This window comes from Mustelus asterias, chromosome 1, assembly GCF_964213995.1.
Source record: "Mustelus asterias chromosome 1, sMusAst1.hap1.1, whole genome shotgun sequence".
Taxonomy (NCBI): Eukaryota; Metazoa; Chordata; class Chondrichthyes; order Carcharhiniformes; family Triakidae; genus Mustelus; species Mustelus asterias.
Window position 1 is genome coordinate 144,664,771 of NC_135801.1, and position 23,321 is coordinate 144,688,091.

The window sequence follows — 23,321 nt, forward strand, 5'->3', positions numbered from 1 at the left end:
TCACTTACTGTGAGTGAAATATTTTAGTTTAAGATCTTTGTGTAATTTAAAACTGCCTGTGTGATTACAACCTATATTGTTTTAAATACAGAGACTGTAGAAGTCTGATGAGGAGCATTATTCTTGAGTGGGGTGAATTCAGAAAATGAAATCTCACAATATATCCATCAAAGCACTACTTTTCAGACAGTGTTTTTTGTGATGCAATTTTACTGTTGAATACAGTGCAGGTGACCATCCGTGTGCTGTTTTCAATTTTCTTTTATCAAGTATCTATTATCTAATTAGTGAATTGGAAGGCAGTAATCTCGTTGAGCGATTTGGATGCCATGTACTGCCAGTGTAAAGCTTGAGCAGTTTATTTTTAGCATCTGAAGTCTGAAATTGGATTATAGTCTTAAATTAACTGAGGTGCAATGAATTTTCCTTTTTCTTACCATTGTGCTATTGTCCTTTTGGTCACAAACATTTTATGACATAAAGTAAATGATTTAATTATGTGGATCCTAAAGGTATATTGAATTTGACTTTGGGCATACAAGAGTACAGTTGTTATCAGGAAAATTTTCTGCCCTGTGTAGGTTTGTTCAAATAATACGAAAGCAGAATATATATCACTGATCAACAAAATAACTCTTTTTGGTATTCAGTGTTTGTCAGCCAATAGTTTGATCCTCCCACCAGTACTTAGGATCAGATATGCTTATAGAAGGGACGACAATGAATGGATGAATTCATTATTTGAATGAACTGAAGTATCATGGAGATTGGTCAAAGCACATGCCTTTATATCCTAAATTATATGTTGTGATGAAGAAAAATTGTATTTGAAATTGCATATGTTGAAATCACTTGGATAATTCTATAATAAATATTAAAGTCATCTGCATTATTTCAAAGTGAGCATGTGGATTTTAGTTTTAGATTTTACAATTCTTGCTGCCATTGTTTTAAACTGTTGTATTATGTAATTTTCAATATGTCACAGAATTAATTGTCTAATACTAAATAAGCTAAAATTTAACTTAATCAGTGCATCGTACAATGTGTTTCATTTGGCTTTGTAGAGATTTTAAAATTTGTTTCACCATTGATCTACTTGCACATTTCTTATTTATCTTGATATTTGTTAATACCATTATTGTTATATATGATTTGAACATTCATTGTTTTTATTTACTTTTTTTCTTTTGCTCTTGTTTCTCTTCCTCCAATATTTATTTACCCTTTTGGCAGGGTGTAGAGTCTAGGTATGTGGGGGAGGCAGTTGTCCACGTTCCTCATGAGTGTTACCCTGACCCTGTAAAGGCCTGGGAGCTCTACAGACCGCAGGTGTTATCTTGTGCTCGGCCTTTTGAGGCACCAGTAAGAATCATCAACCATTCTCTCCCTCTATTTGTGTGTCTCTGTCTAGCCATGCAATAATTTGGTGCCTAAAACGCCAATAGTTAACCTTAACATAAGCTGGTGGCTTGCTGCTTCTTCCATCATTTTTGACATAGTGATATGTAGTCAGGTATTCTAGCACCCCAAAACATTGAATACAAGTTATTCAAATGTTCAAGTTCAAATGTATGTTGCAACTTCTGATCAACTCATTTCTGATTTTTCTTTTAAGAGGATATTATTGAGACCTAGCATAATGTTTACCAAACTGGTGGTTAGATAGTCGTCTTATGCTCTGAAGGATGCTACTTGACAATTAGCATTTCTGTTTATCCATTTTTAAACTTGCATAATGAAAGATAAATTCATAATTTGGTTTGCAGCTGCACAATGTTCTCGGTGACAGTCACGTAGAAATTATTTCGTACAACAAGACTTAAAAACAGAAAATTCTGGAAAAACTCAGCAGGTCTGACCACGTCTGTGGAGAGAGAAAAACAGTGAACATTCTGAGTTCATATGATTATTCTCTGTATCTATCTCCCCAGATGGTACTTGACCTGCTGAGTTTTTGCAGAATTTTCCATTTTATTTCAGATTTCCAGCATTTATGGTGTTTTGCTTTTACTTGAGGCTTATCTGGCTGTTTTGCCACATCGAACTTGGTCACCTCTCAGAGAACGATTTTTCACAGTCCATTTTTTTTACCTTCTCCCCATACAAATCCCAGTGCCTGTTCTCCCCATAGCAATGTGTGTAATTTTAGCAATCCTGTAATTTTCTAGATGTTGTAATTATTTAACATTGATCATTGTTAAGCAGCCCATGTCCAAATGCAGAATGACCTGGGCAATATCCAGGCTCGAGCTGACAAGTCGCAAGTAAGATTTATGCCACACAAGGCAGGCAATGACAAGCGTCAACAGGAGAAAATCTAACTATTGCTTCTTGACATTCATGAGCATCACCATTGCTGAATCTCCCACTACTAACACCCTCTTGACTCCCCAGTGCCTGTCCGCACTCTACAAGGCACAAGTCGAGAGTATCATGGAATACACTCGAGTTGCCCGGAGAAGTACAGCAGCAACAATACTCAATAAACTTGACACCATCCAAGCCAAAGCAGCCTGCTTGTTTGGCATCCCATCCACAAACATTTACTACTGATGCACAGTGGTACCAGTGTGTCCCATCTACAAGATGCACTGAAGAAACTCATCAAGGTCGCTGAGATGACACCTTCCAAATGCACGCGCACTACCATCTAAAAGGACAAGAGCAGCACACACATGGAATGTCACCACCTGGGAGTGCTCCTCCAAGTCACTCACTATCCTGACTTGGAAATATATCGTCATTCCTTTACTGTCGCTTGGTCAAAATTTTGGAATTATCTCGACAGGACTGTGGATGTAGCTACACTATGCGCACTACAGCATTTCAAAAAGTATGCTTACCAACACCTTCTCAAGGGAAATTAGGGATGGGCAATGAATTCAAGTCTAGCTAGTGATGTCCACATCCCATAATTGGAATTGGAAATATAAATTCTGCATTCTGTCATTTTAATCTCTCACTTTATGTACTTAGTGCAACCTTAGAGTGTGATTATGTATCTTGAGTTTACCTACCAGTGGAATTAATCCATGAATATTTTGTCGTCGTTTTGGAGAAATCAGAAATGAATTTTCAGTAGTTGTGGTGTAATTGAATAATTTGTACTGCATGCAAAAGGGGAACTATTTCCAAGTGAAGATTCATACCATTCGTGTGTCGTGTTGGTATTTGAATACGTGTTGGTACTGAATCAGACACTCTAAATTGAAATATTTAGATACCTTACAACCTGAAAAGTAAAACTTATTAATGTAATACCAGTTCAATTTCTGCACACATTGTTACGTTGAATTGTTGCTGAAAAAGTAACATCTGTGGAAGCTTTTCATCTTGCCCTCATCAGGACAGATTTGCAAAAATACCAATTGTACCAGTGCAGGAATCTCCTGTGGCTATTCCCCTATAAAAAGGGGAATACTGCTTTGGATACTATTGAGGGGAATGACCTCTTTGGTGGGGTGGGGGGGGGGGGGGTGTAATGGGATCCTAAAAGCAGAATATAGGGAGTTAGGAGGTAAGTTGAAAATTCGGACCTCGAAGATAGTGATCTCAGGATTATTACGAGTGCCACGTGCTAGACTGAGCAGAAATAGCAGGAAATATCGGATAAATATGTGACTGAAGAGATGGTGTGAGGGAGAGGGTTTCAGATTCCTGGGACATCGAGACCGGTTCTGGGGGAAGTGGGACCAGTACACACTGGTTTATTTGGACTTTGAGAAGTCTTTTGACAAAATCCCACAAGAGATTTGAAGAAAATTGAAGACCATCGGATTGGGGTTAGTGTATTGAGATGGATAGAAAACTGGTTGGCCAACAAGAAGGCATAAACAAGTCTTTTTCCAAATGGCAGGCAGCGACTTGTCAGGTACCACAGTGATAGTTGCTAGGATCCTAGTTATTCACGATATATGTTAATATATTGGATGAGATAACTAAATGACTATCTCCAAATTTGCAGATAACACAAAGCTGGGTAGGTGAGTGAGCTATGAGGAGGATGCTGAGATGTTTCAGTGTGTTTTGGATAAGTATAATGTGGTTAAATGTGAGCTTATCCACGTTGCTCGTACAAACAGGAAGGCAGATTATTATCTGAATGGCTATAAATGGAGAGGGAGGAATGTGCAACAAGACCTTGGTGTCCTCGTACACCAGTCGCTGAAAGTGAGCATGTAGGTGCAGCAGGTGGTCAAGAAGGTAAATGCTCTGTTAGCCTTCATTGCAAGAGGATTCAAATATAGGAGCAGGGTTGTCATGCTACAAATATACAGGGCCTTGATGAGGCCACACCTGGAGTATTGTGTGCAGTTTTGGTCTCCTTATCTGAGGAACAATGTTCTTGCTAAAGAGGGAGTGCAGCAAAGGTTTACCAGACTGACCCCTGAGATGGCGGGACTGAAGTATGATGAGAGATTGTCCACCGTGATTATATTCACTGGAGTTCAGAAGAATGAGGGGGAATCTCAGAAACCTATAAAATTCTAACAGGACTAGACAAGGTAGATGCAGGAAGGATGTTCCTGATGACATAGGATGTTCAGAACCAGGAGTCATAGACTAAGAATATGGAGTAAACATTTTAGTACTGAAATTTCTTCCAGAGAGTGGTAAGCCTGTGGAATTCGCAACCAAAGAAAGCAATTGAAGCCAAACATTGTAAGTTTTCAAGAAGGAGATAGAGATAGCTCTTGGGGTGAAGGGGATCAAAGGCTATGGGAAAAGGCAGGATCAGACTCTTGAGTTGGATGATGAACCATGATCATAATGAACGGCAGAGCAGGCTTGAAGGGCCAAATGGCCTACTCCTGCTCCTGTTTCCTATGTTTCTATGTAAAGGGAATAACAATTTGTACTGCATGTTCTCTTCTGCAGTCTCCATGATAATGGCTCTACCAGAGTCTACTTGCCAACCAATCAGATTCTTTTTTCATGCACTATGAATTGTTATTCCTTTATAATTGGTATTCTTGTGAATCTGCCCTGATGAATGCAAGACAAAAAACTTTCAACAGCATCCGCTTTTTTTCACAATACTCAAGTTATGTTCCTTCAGATGAAGCTTCTTTGTTGAGGTATTTGCTCATGCAGTTGACTTGAAAACTAAAACGTCTATAAATGTAAAAGAGCAGCTGTTAGTCTTCTTTCCTGGCCAGAAAGTTATTATCTTCTATTTGTTTTGGAACGTTGGTGACATGCACAGATTGCATTTGTTCGCCATTACTAGTTGCTTTGTAAAGGTGGTGGTGGATGTCTCTGAGAACTGTTACAGTCCTTGTGCAGATGCTTGTATTAAGTAATAAAATTTAAGATATTAATTAAAATAAATGAAGGACTACTCTCGTATGTCCAGGTCAAGATGGTTTGGAATTTGAAGTTGTTTCAGCTACATTGTTGCACTTAGTTTTCTCTGTTGGAGAGGTTGCAGGGAAGGCTGGTGCTGTCAAATCACTTCCAAATGTTGCTGCACTGTATCCTATAGATTATACATGCTTCAGCCATTGTGCCTCTATAATGGAGGAGATGGAATCCAGCAGCAGGTAACCACTAAAGCACTGTCTTGAATGGTGTTTAAGCTTTTTGAATGTTACTTCCTTGTCCAGATGTGTGTCAAGTATTTCACCACATTTCTGATTTGAACTTTGTAGACAGTGGAGAGCCTTTCCTAGTCGGAAGTGAGTCACTCATCGCAGATTGTCAGCCTTTGAATTCCTTTAGCCAAGCTGTTGAGATGGGTGAACGAGTTCAGCTTTTAGTCCGTAGTGACCACAAGAGGTAGCTGATGGGTGTCTTCTGATGCTGGTACTTTTGAAAGGTCAGGAGGTGGTTCGGTATTATCTTCAAGATCATCACCTGGTATTATTTGTTATGTACCGAAGCTTGGATGTTATCCTATTAGAGCTGGGCATGTAGTTTCATTACTTGTACAGCTTCCTTCACAACCTTTCAATTTGGAATAGTCAATGAACAGCATAGTCTAATTCCAGACCATATAAAAATGTGTGCAGTATTATTGTGCTTCTGTTGGTATATGTATTTTGACCAGTTGATGAATTTGAATTTCTGTTCATTAAAACTTGAACTGATTAGTGTAGCCCCAATATATTCAGGGATTTCCACAGTCATTTTTGAGCGTCACATTTGTTTTTCCATATTTCTTTCTTTTGTGCTTGCTCTGTAATGCATGGAATGGCTTCTTTTCTTTTAAAAATGTGGTGTCATTTTTGTGATTTTAAAAATGTGCAAGATGATGTATGCTTAATGTGGAATTGTTATGGATTGAAAGTCAATACTTTGAATGTATATGTACTTGGACACCAATTTATGATTTCAGTTGCAGGTTGAACTGATAGCCATTACAGAGTAATGGCTACAAGGAAACTAAACCGGGACCTGACTATCCAAGGCTTTTCTACATTCAGGAAGGACAGAAAGTTGGGTGGTGGGGTAGCCATGTTAATTTTAGCGGACATTAGTATTAGTGAGAGATGACCTTTTAATTCTACAGATCAAGATGAGAAATCAGTTTGGGTGCAACTAAGAAACAGCAAGGGTCAGAAAACATTAGTGGGCCACCAAAGAGCAGTGATAATGGAAATCGCAGCATAAATTGGAGGGTTATGTATAACAAGGGTAATACAGTAATCATGAAGGATTTCAATCTACATATACATTGGGTAAATCTAATTAGTACAAATCTTGTAGAGGACTTATTCTTGGAATGTATACAAATGGTTTTCTAGAGCAGTACGTTGAGAAACCAACTGGGAAATGGGCTATTTTAAACCTAGTGTTCAATGAACAAAGACTAATTAATAATCTTGTTGTAAAGTATCCTTTAGAAATGAGTGATATAATATGTTAGAATTTTACTTTAAATCTGAAAGTGATGTAGTTCAATCAGAGACTAGTGTCTTAATCTAAACAAAGGGAACAACGAGGCAATGAAAGGCAAATTGACTCTGGTTTATCTACGTTAAAAGGTAGGCACGCAGTGGCTAACATTTAATGAACTAATACATAGTTTGCAACAAAATCACATTCCTTTAATGTGTAAAAGCCCAGCAAAGGACAGTGTTCCAACTATAGCCAATGAAAGAAATCAAGGATTAAATCCGATCAAAGGAAAAGGCAGATAAAGTTGCCAAAAATGCTCAGCCTGAGAATTGGGAACATTTTAGAAGCCTGCAAAGGAAGACCAAGAAAAGAATTAAGGAAGGGAAACTAGAATATGAGTAATCTGGTCAGAAACACAAAGATGGGAGTGTAAAAACTTCTGTAGGCATGTAAAAGGGAAATATGATAGAATTCTTCATTAAGATGGAGAGTGACGAATTGATTCTGAGACTAGGGTCCTGAATCTTAATGGAAACTATGCTGGTGAGAGGCACGAGTTGGCTATGACAGATTGGCAACATTACTTCAAGTAATGATGGTGGATAGGCAATGACAAATATTCAAAGAGTGCATGGGTGAACTGCAACAATTGTTCATTCCTGCCTAACACCAAAATAAAACTGGAAATGTGGCCAAACCCCAATTAGAGATAGTATTAGATTCACGGAAGAGCATACAATTTGGCCAGAGAAAACAGGAGACCTGAGAATTCGGGTAAGCAAGACAAAGGGATTGATTAAGAAGGGGAAAGTAGAAAGTCAGAATAAGCTTGTGGGGGGAACATAAAAGCTAACTGTATAAGCTTCAATAGATATGTGAAGAGAAAAAGATTGGTGAAGACAAATGTAGGTCCCTAACAGTCAGAAACAGGGGAATTTATAATCGGGAACAAAGAAATGGCTGACCAACTAAATACATACTTTGGTTCTTTGTTCACAAAGGAGAACACAAATAACATATCAAAAATGTTGGGAACCGAGGGTTTAATGAGAGAGAGGAACTGAAGGAAATCAGTATTAGCAATGAAATGGTGCTGGGGAAATTAATGGGATTGAAGGCTGATAAATTCCCAGGGCCTGATAATCTACATGCTGAGTACTTGAGACCCTCGATATCGTGGATGCATTAGTAGTCATCTTCTAAGTTTCTTTAGACTTGGAACACTTTGCATAGATTGGAGGGTAGCTAATATTATCCCACTATTAAAAAAGGGAGGCAGAGAGAAATTGGAATTCGAGACCAGTTAGCCTGACTTTGGTAGTGGGGAAAATTCTAGAGTCCATTATCAAAGATTTTATAGGAGAGCACTTGGTAAACAGTGGTAGAATTGCACAGTCAGTATAGATTTACGAAAGGGAAATCATGCTTGACAAATCGATTGGAGTTCTTCAAGGATGTACCAGTAGAGTTGATGAGGGGGAACCAGTGGGTATAGTTTATTTGGACATTCAGAAGGCTTTTGACAAGGTCCCCACATATGAGATAGCATGTAAAAGTTGGGTGGAAGGGTGAGCTGTGAAGAGGGTGCAGAGATGCTTCCATGTGATTTGGGCAAATTGAATGAGTGGGCAAATACATGGCAGATGCAGTGTAATGTGGATCAATATGAAGTTATCCACTTTGGTAGCAAAAATAAGAAGGCAGTTTATTGACTGACTATAGATTGGGAGAGGGGAATGTGCAATGAGACATGGGTGTCTTTGTATACCAATTACTGAAGGTAAGCATGCAGGTGTAGCAGGAGGTCAAGAAAACAAATGGTATGTTGGCCTTCAGAGCGAGAGGATTTGAGTGCAGGAAGAGGGATGTCTTGCTGCAGTTATATAGGGCCTTGGTGAGACCACATCTGGAATATTGTGTGCAGCTTTGGTCTCCTTATCAGAGGAATCATATTCTTGCTATGGAGGGAGTGCAGTGAAGGTTGACCAGACTGATGCCTGGGATGGTGGGACTGACGTATGAGGAGAAATTGAGTCAGTTTGAATTATATTCGCTGGAATTTAGAAGACGGGAATCTCTTCGAAATTTATTAAATTCTAACAGTACTAGACAGGGTGGATGTAAAAAGGATGTTCTGGGGAGTTTTGAAGCAGGCGTCCCAGTTTGAGAATATGGGATGTACTATTTAAGAACTAAGATAAAGTGAAATTTCTTCACCCAGAGAGTGGTGAGCCTATGAAATTTGCAACCTGAGAAAGCAGTTGAGGCCAAAACATTATGTTTTCAAGAAGGAGATAGATATAGCGGTTGGGGCTAAAGGGATCAAAGGATATGGGCGGGGGGGGCGGGGGGGGGGGGGGGAAGCAGGAATTGGTTACTGAGTTAGATGATCAGTCATAGTTGTAATGAATGGCGGATCAGACTTGAAGATGTGAATGGCCTACCCCTGCTCTTATTTTCTATGCTTCCATGTTTCTAAAAGATTAACAAAAACAAATATAGGTCCATTATAAGTTGAGTCAGCTAAATTTTTAATGGGGACTAAGGAAATGGCAGGGAAATGAAACAAATACTTTGTGTATATCTTTGTGGGAGAAAAATATGAAAAACATCCGAGAAATGACAATCGATGGACTAATGTAAATGAGGAACTGCAACATATTAGTAAAAAAAAAAGTACTGGAGAAATTAATGGGACTTAAAGTGGATAAATCCCTTGGATGTGATCAGTGTTGAAAGAGATGGCAGTAGAAATAATAGATGCACTGGTGCTCATCTTTCAAAATTCTGTAGACTCTGAAATTGTTTTTGCAGGTTGGAGGGTGACAAATGTTACTCCACAATTTGAAAAAGGAGGGAGAGAAAAAATAGGGAACTACTGACCTATTAGCCTGACCTTGATATTGGGGAAAGTGCTAGAACCTACAATAAAGGATGCGATGACAGGACACTTAGAAATAATGGTAAAATTGAACAGAGTCAACATGAATTTATAAAAAGGAAATCATGTTTAACAAACCTGTTGGAGTTGTTTGAGGATTTAACTAGCGGAATGGATAAAGGGGGATTGGTAAATGTGATTAGTATTTAGATTTTCGGAAAGCTTTTTTGATAAGTTCGCACACAAGAGGTTGGTAAACAAAATTAGAGCAGGTGGAGTTGGGGGTTATACTGGCACAGATTGAGAACTAGTTCATGGACACAACAGCGAGTAGGGAAAAATGAATAATTTTCAGGTTGGCAGGCTATGACAAATGGAGTACCAATAGGATTAGTGCTGCTCATAATGTATATCAATGATTTGGATATGGAGATTAAAGGTAATTATTCAAAGTTTGCAGATTGCACAAAAGTAGGTGGAAGTGTGAGTTGTGAGGAAGATGCTTGATGGATATTTGGAGAGGCTAAGTGATTGGGCAAAAAAATTGGCAGATGGAGTACACTGGAAAAATGAGAGGTTATCCATTTTGGGAGGGAGAATAGAAAGGCAGAGTATTACTCAATTGCTGAAAGGCTGGGAAGTGTTAAAGTTCAAAGGGATTGTACTTGTTCACAAGTCACTGAAAACTAACACGCAGATGCAGCAACAATTAAGAAGGAAATTATATGTTGGTCTTTATTACAAGCGGATTTGAGTATAGGAGTAAGTGTATTGTGCTACAATTATATAAAAGCTTGGTGAGACCTCACTTGGCATGTCGTCTAATCTTGGTCTTACTGAAGGAAAGATAGAAAGAGTGCAATAAAGGTTTTCTAAATTAATTTCGGAGATGGAGGGATTAATCTATGAGGAATGATTAAATAGACTAGGCCTTCATTCTCAAGTTTAGAGCAATGAAAGGTGATCTCATTCAAACATACAAAATTCTTACAGGGCTCAGCAGATAGATGCAGGAAGGATGCTTCCTCTGGCTGGGGTGTCTAAAATCAGGACCCAGTCTCAAAATAAGGGGCAGGTCATTTAGGACTGAAATGAGGTGGTGAATCCTGGGCATTCCCGATCCCCAGAGGGCTCTCTAGTCACTCAGTTATTGAATAGGATCAAGACTGCGATCGATACATGTTAAAACGTCAAGGGATTGAGGCGTAGTGCAGGAAAATGGTGTTGAAGCAGAAAATTAGCCATAATCTCATTGAATGTTAGTGCAGGCTTGAAAAGCTGAATGGATTATTTCTGCTCCTATTTCTTAGGTTCTTATGTATCATCTGTTACAGTTGTACTGTGAGGCAGTCACTGGCTGAAAGGAATAAAGTTCCTTTGTGCATAGATTGATGGAAATCTGTTTAAATAATTCTGATAATCATGCTATGGGTTGACAGATGATCTATACATTCACAATTCATGCCTCCAGAGTATCTGATGTCAAGATGCAGTGATATGCTAACACACGCAATATAGAAATCCCTCAATAATCAGACTCTTTCCTTTTTCAGTCTTTCTTCTCTCACTTAGATTTTGTCCAGTTACTTTGCTAATTAATTACAACAGGAAAGATAGATTCTGAAGAGTTTTTCTTGGTTGGAGGTGATTTTTATGGTTCTACAGTCAACACAACATGCTTGGTTTGACCTCCCCAAACCATATTGCTAATGAATAATAATTGTTCCATACAGAAGATTCAAATATTCTAATACAGCTAAAATCGACTCATTATCCAAGAAGACCACCACATTAATCCAAAGAAAGGCCCTTGATTCTATTTATATCTGCACACTGCTGCACTTCATCTTGCATTGCTTGCTTACTCTGCTTGGGAGAGGAAATCAATTGGATTCTTCTAGAAGAAAAAAGGTTCCAGATTGTGCATTCACTGAAAAAACAGAATGTAAATAGAAAGGGGAAATTAAGCTCTGCATTTTTACTCGTGTAAATTTGCTGATAAGTGTAACATTTTTAATGGTGAATTATCACAGTGGATTCCTGAGAGCTGCACAATTTCATAGGGAAACCTGTGATGACGGGCAGCTTACAGAGGCTGTTGTCGCTGTGTGGTAGGAATTCTGTACATTCAGTTGACAGCAATGCCATTAGATTTCCAATACTTTATATTGGGTTGAGGACATTAGTTATCTTGGCAATAACTTTAGCATATATGAGTTAGTAGAAAAAATAGAACTGAACACATATGGGTGAAAGTGTTCTGACTTTATTTTCTTAGAAATATATATTTTTAAAGCTAGGGTAATATTATTAGTGAAGCTATGTGGACGGCATGGTAACAGTGGTTAGCACTGCTGCCTCACAGCGCCAGGGACCCAGGTTTGATTCTGGCCTTAGGTGACTGTGTGGAGTTTGCACATTGTCCTCATGTCTGCGTGGGTTTTCTCCGGGTGCTCCAGTTTCCTCCCACAGTCCAAAGATGCACAGATTAGGTGGCTTGGCCATGCTAAATTGCCCTTTAGTGTCCTAAAATGATAGATGAGGTGGATTAACCATGGTAAATGCACAGGGTTACATGGATAGGGCAGGGAAGTGGGCCTGGGTAAGATGCTCTTTCAGAAATCTCTAATTCCAGATGATTTCCCAGTGAACCAATGCTACACTTTTGCATTATTTCAGTATCCTTGTAATTGACTACACAAAATCCTCCTCAACTCTTCATCTGAAGCCTAGGATCTTGTACCAGTTCAATATGCTTTCCTTGCTTTTATAATCTATAGCTGCAGATAGGAATCACAACTGTTAACATGCAGAAGGAGGCCATGTGATCCATTGTGAGCATTATGACTTAGTGCCATTCTTGTGCCTTTCCTCCATACCCTTGCACATTATTTCTGTTAAACTAATCTTCTAATGCCCTCTTGGCAGCCTCTATTGAACCTGCCTCCACCACACTTCCAAACTGTGCATTCTATGGTTGCACAATGGTTAGCACTGCTGCCTCACAGTGCCAGGGACCCGGGTTCGATTCCCGACTTGGGTCATTGTCTGTGTAAAGCCTGCATAGGTTTCCTCCGGGTGCTCCGGTTTCCTCCCATAGTCCAAAAGATGTGCTGGTTAGGTGCATTGACCATTCTAAATTCTCCCTCGGTGAACACATACAGGCACTGGAATGTGGCGACTAGGGCACTTTCACAGTAACTTCATTGCAGCATTAATGTAAACTGACTTGTGACACTAATAAATAAACTTTAAAACTCCAGACTTGGACTACTTGCTGTGTGAAAAGGGTTTTTCATGCATCACATTTGCTTTTCTTGCAACTAATTTTAAATCTATTCTCTCTCGTTCTTGGTCCTTTTATGAGCGGGAGCAATTTCTCCCTATCTATTCAGCCCAGCCTACTCATTATTTTGAGCATCTCTATCAAATATCCTCTTGATCTCCAAAGAGAGCAGGCCCACACTTTCCAATCTATCCTCATACCATTCGCTTTACCTCTACCCTTGGTTTTCTGTCCTCCAATCATGTCTTAAGATAGAATTTTATATTTGAGTGATTTAGTGACGCATAAGTCTAATGCCTTAAATTTGAAGCAAACTAAGTTGGTAAGAAACTTGCTTTGGTTAAGGTAGATTGGGAAACATTAGCATGAATTGAGGCTTGGCTAGTGGATTTAAAAGAGAATCAAGAATAAACGAGTTATTTGGTGCTACTTCCAATGTATATGATTAATTTAGACGAGGGAATTGAGTCTATTATGTCTAGATTTGCTGTTAAGTGGGAAGCAGGCAGTAAAGTAGACACAATAAGGCTCCAGACAGATTAAAGAAGTGGGCAAGGACATGGCAGATGGAATATAACGTGAAGTTATCCATTTTGATATGGGAAAGAAAAGCAGATTTAAAAAAACTCTTTTTTAGACTGGACAAAGCTGTTATTCAGAGGAATGTGGGTGTCTTTTACCATAAATCACAGAATGTTAACATGCAAACAGGAAGACAAATTATAACCAGCTTTGACCTGGAATCAGTGTAGAAAGAAAAAACATGTAATTTATTTGAAATATCTTGGGAACCTGTATTTGTTTTGAAGAATGTTTGAAAAGGGCTTTTAAATGTGTGCATCAAAAGTAAAGGGATCAGTTGTAATTTTTTTGGATAATAAATACTGGTCATGTGATCTGCTGACACTTGACCTCGAAACAGAAACAATGCCAGGGTTGAAGCTGTGTGGCCAGACGCACAGCACTGCTCTACATATAGAAGAGAGCTATAAGCAGAAGGCGTGAGGGTGAAGGTCATCAACACTGACGTACGCACAAAGAGAAAAGAGACAGCGACTTAAAGGGGAAGAGGCAGAAGAAGCAAATCATTCTCGGGAAGAGGTCAGTTTTTATGTTTGCAAGAAGGAGGAGATGGAAGCTCTTGAACTAACTTCCAAAGGCCTAAAATCTGTAAAGTTTTGTGAATAGTTCCAAAGTGCCAAAGACGTGGCTATTTTCCCTGATGTGATCATTTGAAAAGGAACTCTGGAAAGCTACATCATCAGGACTGTTTTTCTTTATTTGTTCATGGGATGCAGGTGTTGCTGGCTCGACTCACTTTTATTTCCCATCCCTAATTGCCCTCAAATGTAGTGGCGAGTCCATGTGTTGTAGAAACACTACAGTGCTGTTAGGGTGGAAGTTGCTGTATTTTGACCCTGTGACAGTGTAGGAATGGCGGGATATGTCCAAGTAAGGATGGTGGTTTATCTTGGAGGCGAATTTTCAGGTGGTGGTGTTCCCATGCTTCTGCTGCTCTTGTCCTCCTCGGTAGTAGATGTCAAGGATTTTGAAGGTGCTGTTAAAAGAATCTTAGTGTGTTGCTCCAGTGCTTATTGTAGATGGTAGGCATTGCTGCAACTGTGCATCAGGGGTGGAGGGAATGAATGAGAAAGGTGGTGCCAATCAAGTGAGCTGCTTTGTGCTTAATGGTGTCAAATGTCTTGAGTATTGTTGAGCTGAACTCATTCAAGCAAGTGGCGAGTATTCCATTACACTCCTGACCTGTGCCTTGTAGATGATGTACTGGCTTTGGAGATCCAGCAGGCGAGTTACTCTCTCAGAATTCCAAGCCTCTGACTTGTTCTTGTAGCCACAGTATTTATATGGCTAGACCAGTTCACTTTCTGGTCAATGGTAACTCCCAGGATGTTGATTGTGGGGGAATCATTGATGATAATGCCCGTGATTGTCAAGGGGTGATGGTCAGATCGGGTTTGCTAGAGATGGTCATTGTCTGCCACATATGTGGCATGAATATTACTTGCTGCTCAACAGCTCAGGACTGAATACTGTCCAGGTCTTTCCACGTATCGACACGGAATGCTTCAGTACCTGAGGCGTCACAAATGGTGCTGAACATTGTGGAATTATCAGCAAGCATCCCCATTCTGTTGGAGGGAAGAACAATGATGAAGCATCTGAAGATAGAACATTACAGCGCAGTACAGGCCCTTCGGCCCTCGATGTTGCACCGACCAGTGGTACCAATCTAAAACCCCTCTAATCTACACTATTCCAATATCATCCATATGTTTATCTAATAACCATTTGAATGCTCTTAATGTTGATGAGTCCACTACTGCTGCAGGCAGGGCATTCCACGCCCTTACTACTCTCTGAGTAAAGAACCTACCTCTAACATCTGCCCTATATCTCTCACCCCTCAATTTAAAGCCATGTCCCCTCGTGCTAGCCAACTGAGGAAAAAGGCGCTCACTATCCACCCTATCTAATCCTCTGATCATCTTGTATGCCTCTATTAAGTCACCTCTTAACCTTCTTCTCTCAAATGGGATTACTATCTCAATGGAAACAAATTAAAACATGCTACCGTGCAAAGGGACCTGGGGGTCCTTGTGCATGAGACGCAAAAGCCCAGTCTGCAGGTACAACAGGTGATCAAGAAGGCAAATGGGATGTTGGCCTATATCGCGAGGGGGATAGAATATAAAAGCAGGGATGTCTTGATGCACCTGTACAGGGCATTGGTGAGGCCGCAGCTGGAATACTGTGTGCAGTATTGGTCCCCTTATATGAGGAAGGATATATTGGCACTGGAGGGAGTGCAGAGAAGGTTCACCAGGTTGATACCGGAGATGAGGGGTTTGGATTATGAGGAGAGGCTGAGGAGATTGGGTTTGTACTCGTTGGAGTTTAGAAGGATGAGGGGGGACCTTATGGAGACTTATAAGATAATGCGGGGGCTGGATAGGGTGGAGGCGGAGAGATTCTTTCCACTTAGTAAGGAAGTTAAAACTAGAGGACACAGCCTCAAAATAAAGGGGGGTCGGTTTAAGACAGAGTTGAGGAGGAACTTCTTCTCCCAGAGGGTGGTGAATCTCTGGAATTCTCTGCCCACTGAGGTGGTGGAGGCTACCTCGCTGAATATATTTAAAGCGCGGATGGATGGATTCCTGATCGGTAAGGGAATTAAGGGTTATGGGGATCAGGCGGGTAAGTGGTACTGATCCACGTCAGATCAGCCATGATCTTATTGAATGGCGGGGCAGGCTCGAGGGGCTAGATGGCCTACTCCTGCTCCTATTTCTTATGTTCTTATGTTCTTAATGAAAACAACCTCAAGCCCCTCAGCCTTTCCTCATACGATTTTCCCACCATACCAGGCAACATCCTGGTAAATCTCCTCTGCACCCTTTCCAACACTTCCACATCTTTCCTATAATACGGCGACCAGAACTGTACACAATACTCCAAATGCGGCCGCACCAGAGTTTTGTACAGTTGCAGCATGACCGCCTGGCTCCAAAACTCAATCCCTCTACCAATAAAAGCTAACACACCGTACGCCTTCTTAGCAACCCTATCAACCTGGGTGCCAACTTTCAGGGATCTATGAACATGGACACCCAGATCCCTCTGTTCATCCACACTACCAAGTAGCTTACCATTAGCCCAGTACTCTGTGTTCCTGTTACTCCTTCCAAAGTGAATCACCTCACACTTTTCCGCATTAAACTCCATTTGCCACCTCTCAGCCCAGCTCTGCAGCTTATCTATGTCCCTCTGTAACCTGCCACTTCCCTCCGCACTGTCTACAACTCCACCGACTTTAGTGTCATCCGCAAATTTACTAATCCATCCTTCCACGCCCTCATCCAAGTCATTAATAAAAATGACAAACAGCAGTGGCCCCAAACAGATCCTTGCGGTACACCACTAGTAACTGAACTCCAGGATGAATATTTCCCATCAACCACCACCCTTTGTTTTCTTACAGCTAGCCAATTCCTGATCCAAACCACTAAATCACCCTCAATCCCATGTGTCCGTATTTTCTGCAAAAGCTTACCATGGGGAACCTTATCAAACGCTTTGCTGAAATCCATATACACCACATCAACCGCTTTACCCTCATCCACCTCTTTGGTCACCTTCTCAAAGAACTCAAAGGTTTGTGAGGCACGACCTACCCATCACAAAACCGTGCTGACTATCCCTAATCAAATTATTCCTTTCTAGGTGATTATAAATCCTATCTCTTATAATCCTTTCCAATACTTTGCCCACAACAGAAGTAAGGCTCACCGGTCTATAATTACCAGGGTTGTCCCCACTCCCCTTCTTGAACAAGGGGACAACATTTGCTATCCTCCAGTCTTCTGGCACTGTTCCTGTAGACAATGACGACACAAAGATCAAAACCAAAGGCTCTGCAATCTCCTCTCTAGCCTCCCAGAGAATCCTAGGATAAATCCCATCCGGCCGAAGATGGTTGGGTCTACAATACTACCCTGAGAAACTCCTACAGTGTTGTTCTGGGACTGAGATGATTGATGTCAACAGCCATAACCACCTTCCGTTGTGCGAGTTACAATTACATTCGATGGTGAGTTTTCCCCTGATTCCTGGAAAAAAGGCACACTTCGATGAACCCTCGCTCTCTCAGGTCATGACAGTTCTGAAATGCGAAATGAGTGATCCACCTCAACCCCCCACCTGAGGACCCCAACATTACAGGTGTCAATATTCAACACTAGTTGTCTATCTCAGCCTTAAATGTACACAAATATTCTGCCCCCAAAGCTCACTGTGGCAAGAAATTCCAAAGACACTCAACCCTCAGAGAAGAAATTCCTCCTCAGCTCAGTTTTAAATTGGCTGTGCCCTTTGGTCCTCGACCCTCCCGTGAGGGGAAACAACATCTCAACATTTGCCCCGTTAAGCCCCTTAAGAATCCTCTTTGTTTTAATGAGATCACCTCTTATTCTTCTAAATTCCAATGAGTAGAATCCCAACTTGTTTAACCTTTGCTCATAAGACAATCCCTCCATATCGGGGATCATCCTAGTGAACTTTTTCTGAACTGCCTCCAAGGAAATCATATCTTTCCTTAAATAAGGGGACCAAAACTGCTCACGGTGCTCCAGATATGGTCTCACCAGTACCTTGTACGGATGCAATAAGACTTCCCTACTGTTATACTCCAAACCCCATAAAATAAAGACCAACGTTCCATTAGCCTTCCTGATTACCTCCTGCACCTGTGTACAGTTTTCTGTGTTTCATGCACAAGTATCCCCAGTCCCTTTGTGTTGCAGCTTTCTTCAGTTTTTCTCCATTTAAATAATACCGTTCTTTTGTTCTCCCTTCCAAAATGAACAACTTTACATTTTACCATATTATACTGCATTTGCCAACTTTTTACCCACCTAATTAACCTTTCAGTATCTCTTTGTAAACGATTTGTATCCCTCTCGCAACTTTCCTTTCCACCAATTTTTGTGTCGTCTGCAAATTTGGCTAAAATACATTTGCTTCCTTCCTCCAAGTCATTAATATATATTGTAAACAATTGCGGTCCCAGCACTGATCCCTGTGGAACCTCACTGGAAAAATAACCCTTCATCCCCACTTGCCGTTTCCTGCCCATTAGCCAATTTTCTATTCAACTTCCCAACATCATAAGCTCTTGTGTAGTTCCTCATTTTATGGGACTGATGCGAATACTTGTAATTGTCTGAAACATATCTTTGTTGTATCAACTTTTTATTGTGACACTTTCCTTTTTTATTTGAAGTATCATTTGGTAGTTCATGTGTAATCTGTGTTCTGATTTGTTTTAAAGTAAAAGCTATATGGACAAACTTAGGTTGTTTTCTCTGGAGTGGAAGAGGCTGAGCAACGACCTGATAGAAGTCTATAAAATTGAGAGGTATAGATAAGGTTGACAGTCAGGACCTCTTTCCCAGAGTTGAAATGTCTAATACTAGGGGGTATGGACTAAAGATGAGGGGGGAAAGTTCAAAGGAGATGTGAGGGGCAAGTTTTTTTTCAGAGTGTTAGGTGTCTGGAACCCGCTGCCGGGAGTGGTGGTGCAGACAGATACGCTCAGGGCCTTTAAGGGGCTTTTAGATAAGCACATGACTGTGCAAGAATTAGAGGGACATGGACCTCGGGCAGGCAGAAGGGATTAGTTTATTTTGATGACATGTTTGGCACAACATCGTGGGCCGAAGGACCAGTTCGTGTGCTGTACTGTTCTATGTTCTATAATTGGAATCTTGTTGGCATTTTTTTCAGCTTGGGTAGTCATTCAGTAAATTTGATCATTTGGGTTTGGAGATTGTAACAATATCCCTTTATTACAAGGGATTGGTTGAAATGAATACAGACAATTTAGGGCATTTGTTCAAGGCCATGCCTAGAGTGTTGTGTACAGTTTTGGACTCTTTACCAATGGAAGAATATTCTTGACTTAAAGGGAGAGCAATGTGGATACATCAGACTTAACCCTGAGATCTTTGATGAGAGATTCAGTAGACTTAAGTTTATATTCCCTGGAGTTAAAAAGAGTGAGAGATATTGAAACATATAGAATTTTTATGGAGTTTGATTCGGTAGATGTGGGGGGGTGGGGGGGGATGTTTTCCCTGGCCATAGAGTCTCAGTCTCAAAATAAGGGGCTGACTATTTAAAACTGAGATGAGAAATTTCTTCATTCGGATGATTGTGAACTTTCGGGATTGTGTCATTTCTCAGTCATTGAGTATATTCAAGTCCGAGATGGACAGATTTTTGGATAGGAAGGGTATAAGGAGATATGGGAATAGTGCGGGCAAGTGTAGCTGAGGTTGAAAATCAGTCATGACCTGATTGAATGGTAGATTGGGCTTGAGGAGCCAAATTACCACCACCTCCTATTATAGATTCTTATGTCTGTATTAATGTAACCATATTCCCTTAATTTTATGTTCAACTAATTTTGTCTTACGGCTTTAACATGGAACTGTACTAAAAGCTGATAATAGGCTTGAAGTCTTGTTTAGCATGTTATGCCATCTCTATAGTTGCATTTAAAAAGCACTGCGACAGTTTGAAGAGGCATCAGAATACAAGTTAGAAGCTGCAAAATAATTATTGCTTCAGGTTGGAACTTGGCTGAATGCCAAAGGATTAAAGGTGGTGTTGATTTTATAACATAGTTGGCTGCTCTATCAGAGCTGAATTTGCACTTGTATTTTGTCTATTTTTGGGAATAGCTACATCTTAATATCCTGTTGTGTGGCATAGCAAATTAAACTTATTGTTTCAGAATGGGGAAATTTCCTCCAATGTTATTAAATGTTTCTTTAGTCTTCCTGAAGCAGTTGTGTCTGCTGTGACCAATGGGGAACACAACAGATTTTTTCCTATTTGTGGATTGTTTTAAATTACAAAAACCCTTGACGTGTTGGAAACATACCAGCTGCTGTCTCGCAGTCTTAGTGATCAACAGGATTTTGTGTATATATTAGCAATTTTGTCTAAAGGTGTTTCTGTAGGTTAAAATGTGTAATAAAATCTAAATGCTTTACTGCTGCTTGCTTTTGTGCCTAGGGGGATTTCACAGTAACTTCATTGCAGTGTTAATGTAAGCCTTACCTGTGACTAATAAGTAAACTTTACTTTTTATTTTGTTTCTGGTGAATTTAGATTTTGTTTATTTTTCAGGATTTGCCATCATTGTAGAGCAGAGATTTTTCCCCCAATGCTCTTTAGCCTGTATTTATTTACACCTGGAGCTAATTTTGTGAATTAGTAGTGCAGAGTAACACAATTTGTTTCATATGTCGTATTTCAAAATTGGACCCAAGGACAAATACAAGATAATGTTTTGCTAATTTTTTCTTCAAGCTATAGTTGCTGAATTTCAAATCCAGTTCTACTTCCTAGATCTTTCCGCTTAGATTATTTCTTGCTTTTTACAAGCATTTTGTTATGCTATCCACTTGTCCAGCTCATCTAGTTTGCCATGACCTATGTTTAAAGATTATGAGCAACTTAAATAGTAGTTCACATTTCTTGTGCAAAGCATTTGTTAAAACATCTTTGTTAAATTGGAAAAGATAATGGAGGGAAGTGGTCTTCTCTGCCCAGAGCCAAAAGAAATGGCATGTCCTTGCATTTCCTAATTTTTCCCCAAAGATGCAGTGGTGGCTTCAGCAGATTAGCATTTAACTGTGTTTAAGGCATGCGTTTACCATGCACTATTTGGACATCAGTCTAAAAACACTAACTTGCCACCAAGTTACTCAAGAATCTCAATCAAAAGTTTTTTAAAAATACAATATGTGCAACATATTTTTATTGCGATGATTTTACTGTTGAATTAGAGTAGGTTTGAAGTTGCACCACAATTGCTGAAAGTTGCCAGCATAGTGGCTCAATGGTTAGGGCACTGCTACCTCACAGCCAGGGACCTGGGTCCGATTCCTGGTTTGGATCAGTGTCTGTGCAGAGTCTGCACGTTGTCCCTGTGGGTTTCGTCCAGGTGCTCTAATTTCCTCCCAGAAGTCCGAGAGACGTGCTGGTTAGGTGCATTGGCCTTGCTAAATTCTCTTGTGTACCCGAACAGGTGCCGGAGTGTGGTGACTAGGGGATTTTCATAGTAACTTCATTGCAGTATTAATGTAAGCCTACTTCTGACACTAATAAATAAACTTTAAATTTTCCTTATTTTAAGGTTCATTAAGTTTTTTAAAAAAAATCCACTGATGTCACTTAAACCCTTTTTCTACTAAGAATTAATTTAAAAAGGAAAGTATGTGTCTCTGATGAAAGCCACAATTTAAATATTTTATTGCAGCTAAAAACCTTAAAACATATAAGTTACAATGCAGGGACAGTCCTTTTGGCCCAGCCTCTCCATGTTGGTGTTTATCCTCCATGTGACAAAGTAGTTCTAATCAAATTTACTCACCTTGTTCTCAAACCCTGCAGCTTATTTTCATTCACACACCTATCCAATCTAATCCTGATACTTGACATAATTTCTGTCTTGAGCACTAACCCTGGAGGTCAATTGTAAAATCTCAAAACTCTGAACAAGTTTTGTCCTTTGTTGTAAATCTTTTACATTTACATTTATTCTTGTGTTTAATGCTATTGCAAATACTGACTTGCCCTAAGGATCCTTTCATAATTTTAAGCAGTTGTATCACTCCATCAACTGCCTGGATCTGAAGGGGTCGCAAGTCTTTGTTTGTTTCTGTGCTACTTCATGACAGATGTCTGTAGTTTAGGAGTTTATTCAGGAGAGAATCAGCTGAGGTTTATTTCCACAAATAAAGCCTTTAAAAATGCTGCGTTCAGTACTTTTTTACTGTAGATATTTTAAGTAACAACTTAAATCGGCTGCTGTGCAGTTAGTCTTTACAGCTTCTAAAGTATGCACTTATTTAAAAAGCAATTAAAAGTGAGAGATTGGGTGATATTAGCTCCAGCAATATCCCATTCACTTTTGCAGACCCATAATCGGACCCATTAATTCCTTTTTTCGGTTTTTCATGTTTACTTCAGGCAACATTGTTCGCTGAACTTCTGGCTGTACGTTGCTTTGCTTTCTTTTCATTTTGCTGTGTCTGTGAATGAGCTTTATAAGTAATGTCTGCAGTACAGTCTGTGTTCCTTTCCCCACTGTTAACTGAAACTGACCTCTTCTTTGTGATATTGCAGCTTCTCATTTGCCCACCTGTCACACGGTTCTTCTATGGTCGCAGAAACCCTTTCCATAAACTGTTGATTCAGGGAGATTCATCGGGGAGACTCTTAATATGGTGTATCCCTGAAATAGTTGACTTATCTCAGAAGGGTGCTGTTCAAGGTAAGATGCTTGCATATCTGCTTATTATAATTCATATAGATCTGACTGTGATTTAATTATTGTGGTTTGCTGTTTATATATTTCATTTACGTGGCTGTCCTCAATAATTTTACAAAATTAATACAAAAACCATTTTACTGTTAATTACTGGATGCTGTAATTGTCATGGATAATAATTTAGATCCACAAAACATTCCAAAGCTTGTGTGCTGTGAAAATTACTGGATTACGTAATTCCTCATCTTTATGTAGATCAGAAAAATAATTTTCAATTTAATTTAATAGCTTGGCGTTGAGGTAACAATATGGTTGAGTGCCCTTACTTGACTGGTACGCATTTCTTTCTTTTGCTCCTAATCAAATGCCAGTAGGCACCCTGATGAGTAGTTAAGCCTGGCTAACTATGTAATTTTATTTTCTAAATTTTCTGAGCATTTGGACCAGGT

General features: G+C 39.8%; 1 protein-coding gene across 4 annotated transcripts in view; it reads left to right on the forward strand.

Annotated features, from left to right (window-relative positions):
- Positions 1–23,321, forward strand: part of wdr7 (WD repeat domain 7) — a 660,051-nt gene that overhangs the window by 106,723 nt on the left and 530,007 nt on the right. For all 4 annotated transcript variants that reach the window (XM_078219900.1, XM_078219908.1, XM_078219891.1 and 1 more), the window contains exons 11-12: positions 1,237–1,365; positions 22,728–22,875. In XM_078219900.1, the coding sequence (XP_078076026.1) occupies positions 1,237–1,365; positions 22,728–22,875 (277 nt within the window). The remainder of the gene's footprint in view (positions 1–1,236; positions 1,366–22,727; positions 22,876–23,321) is intronic.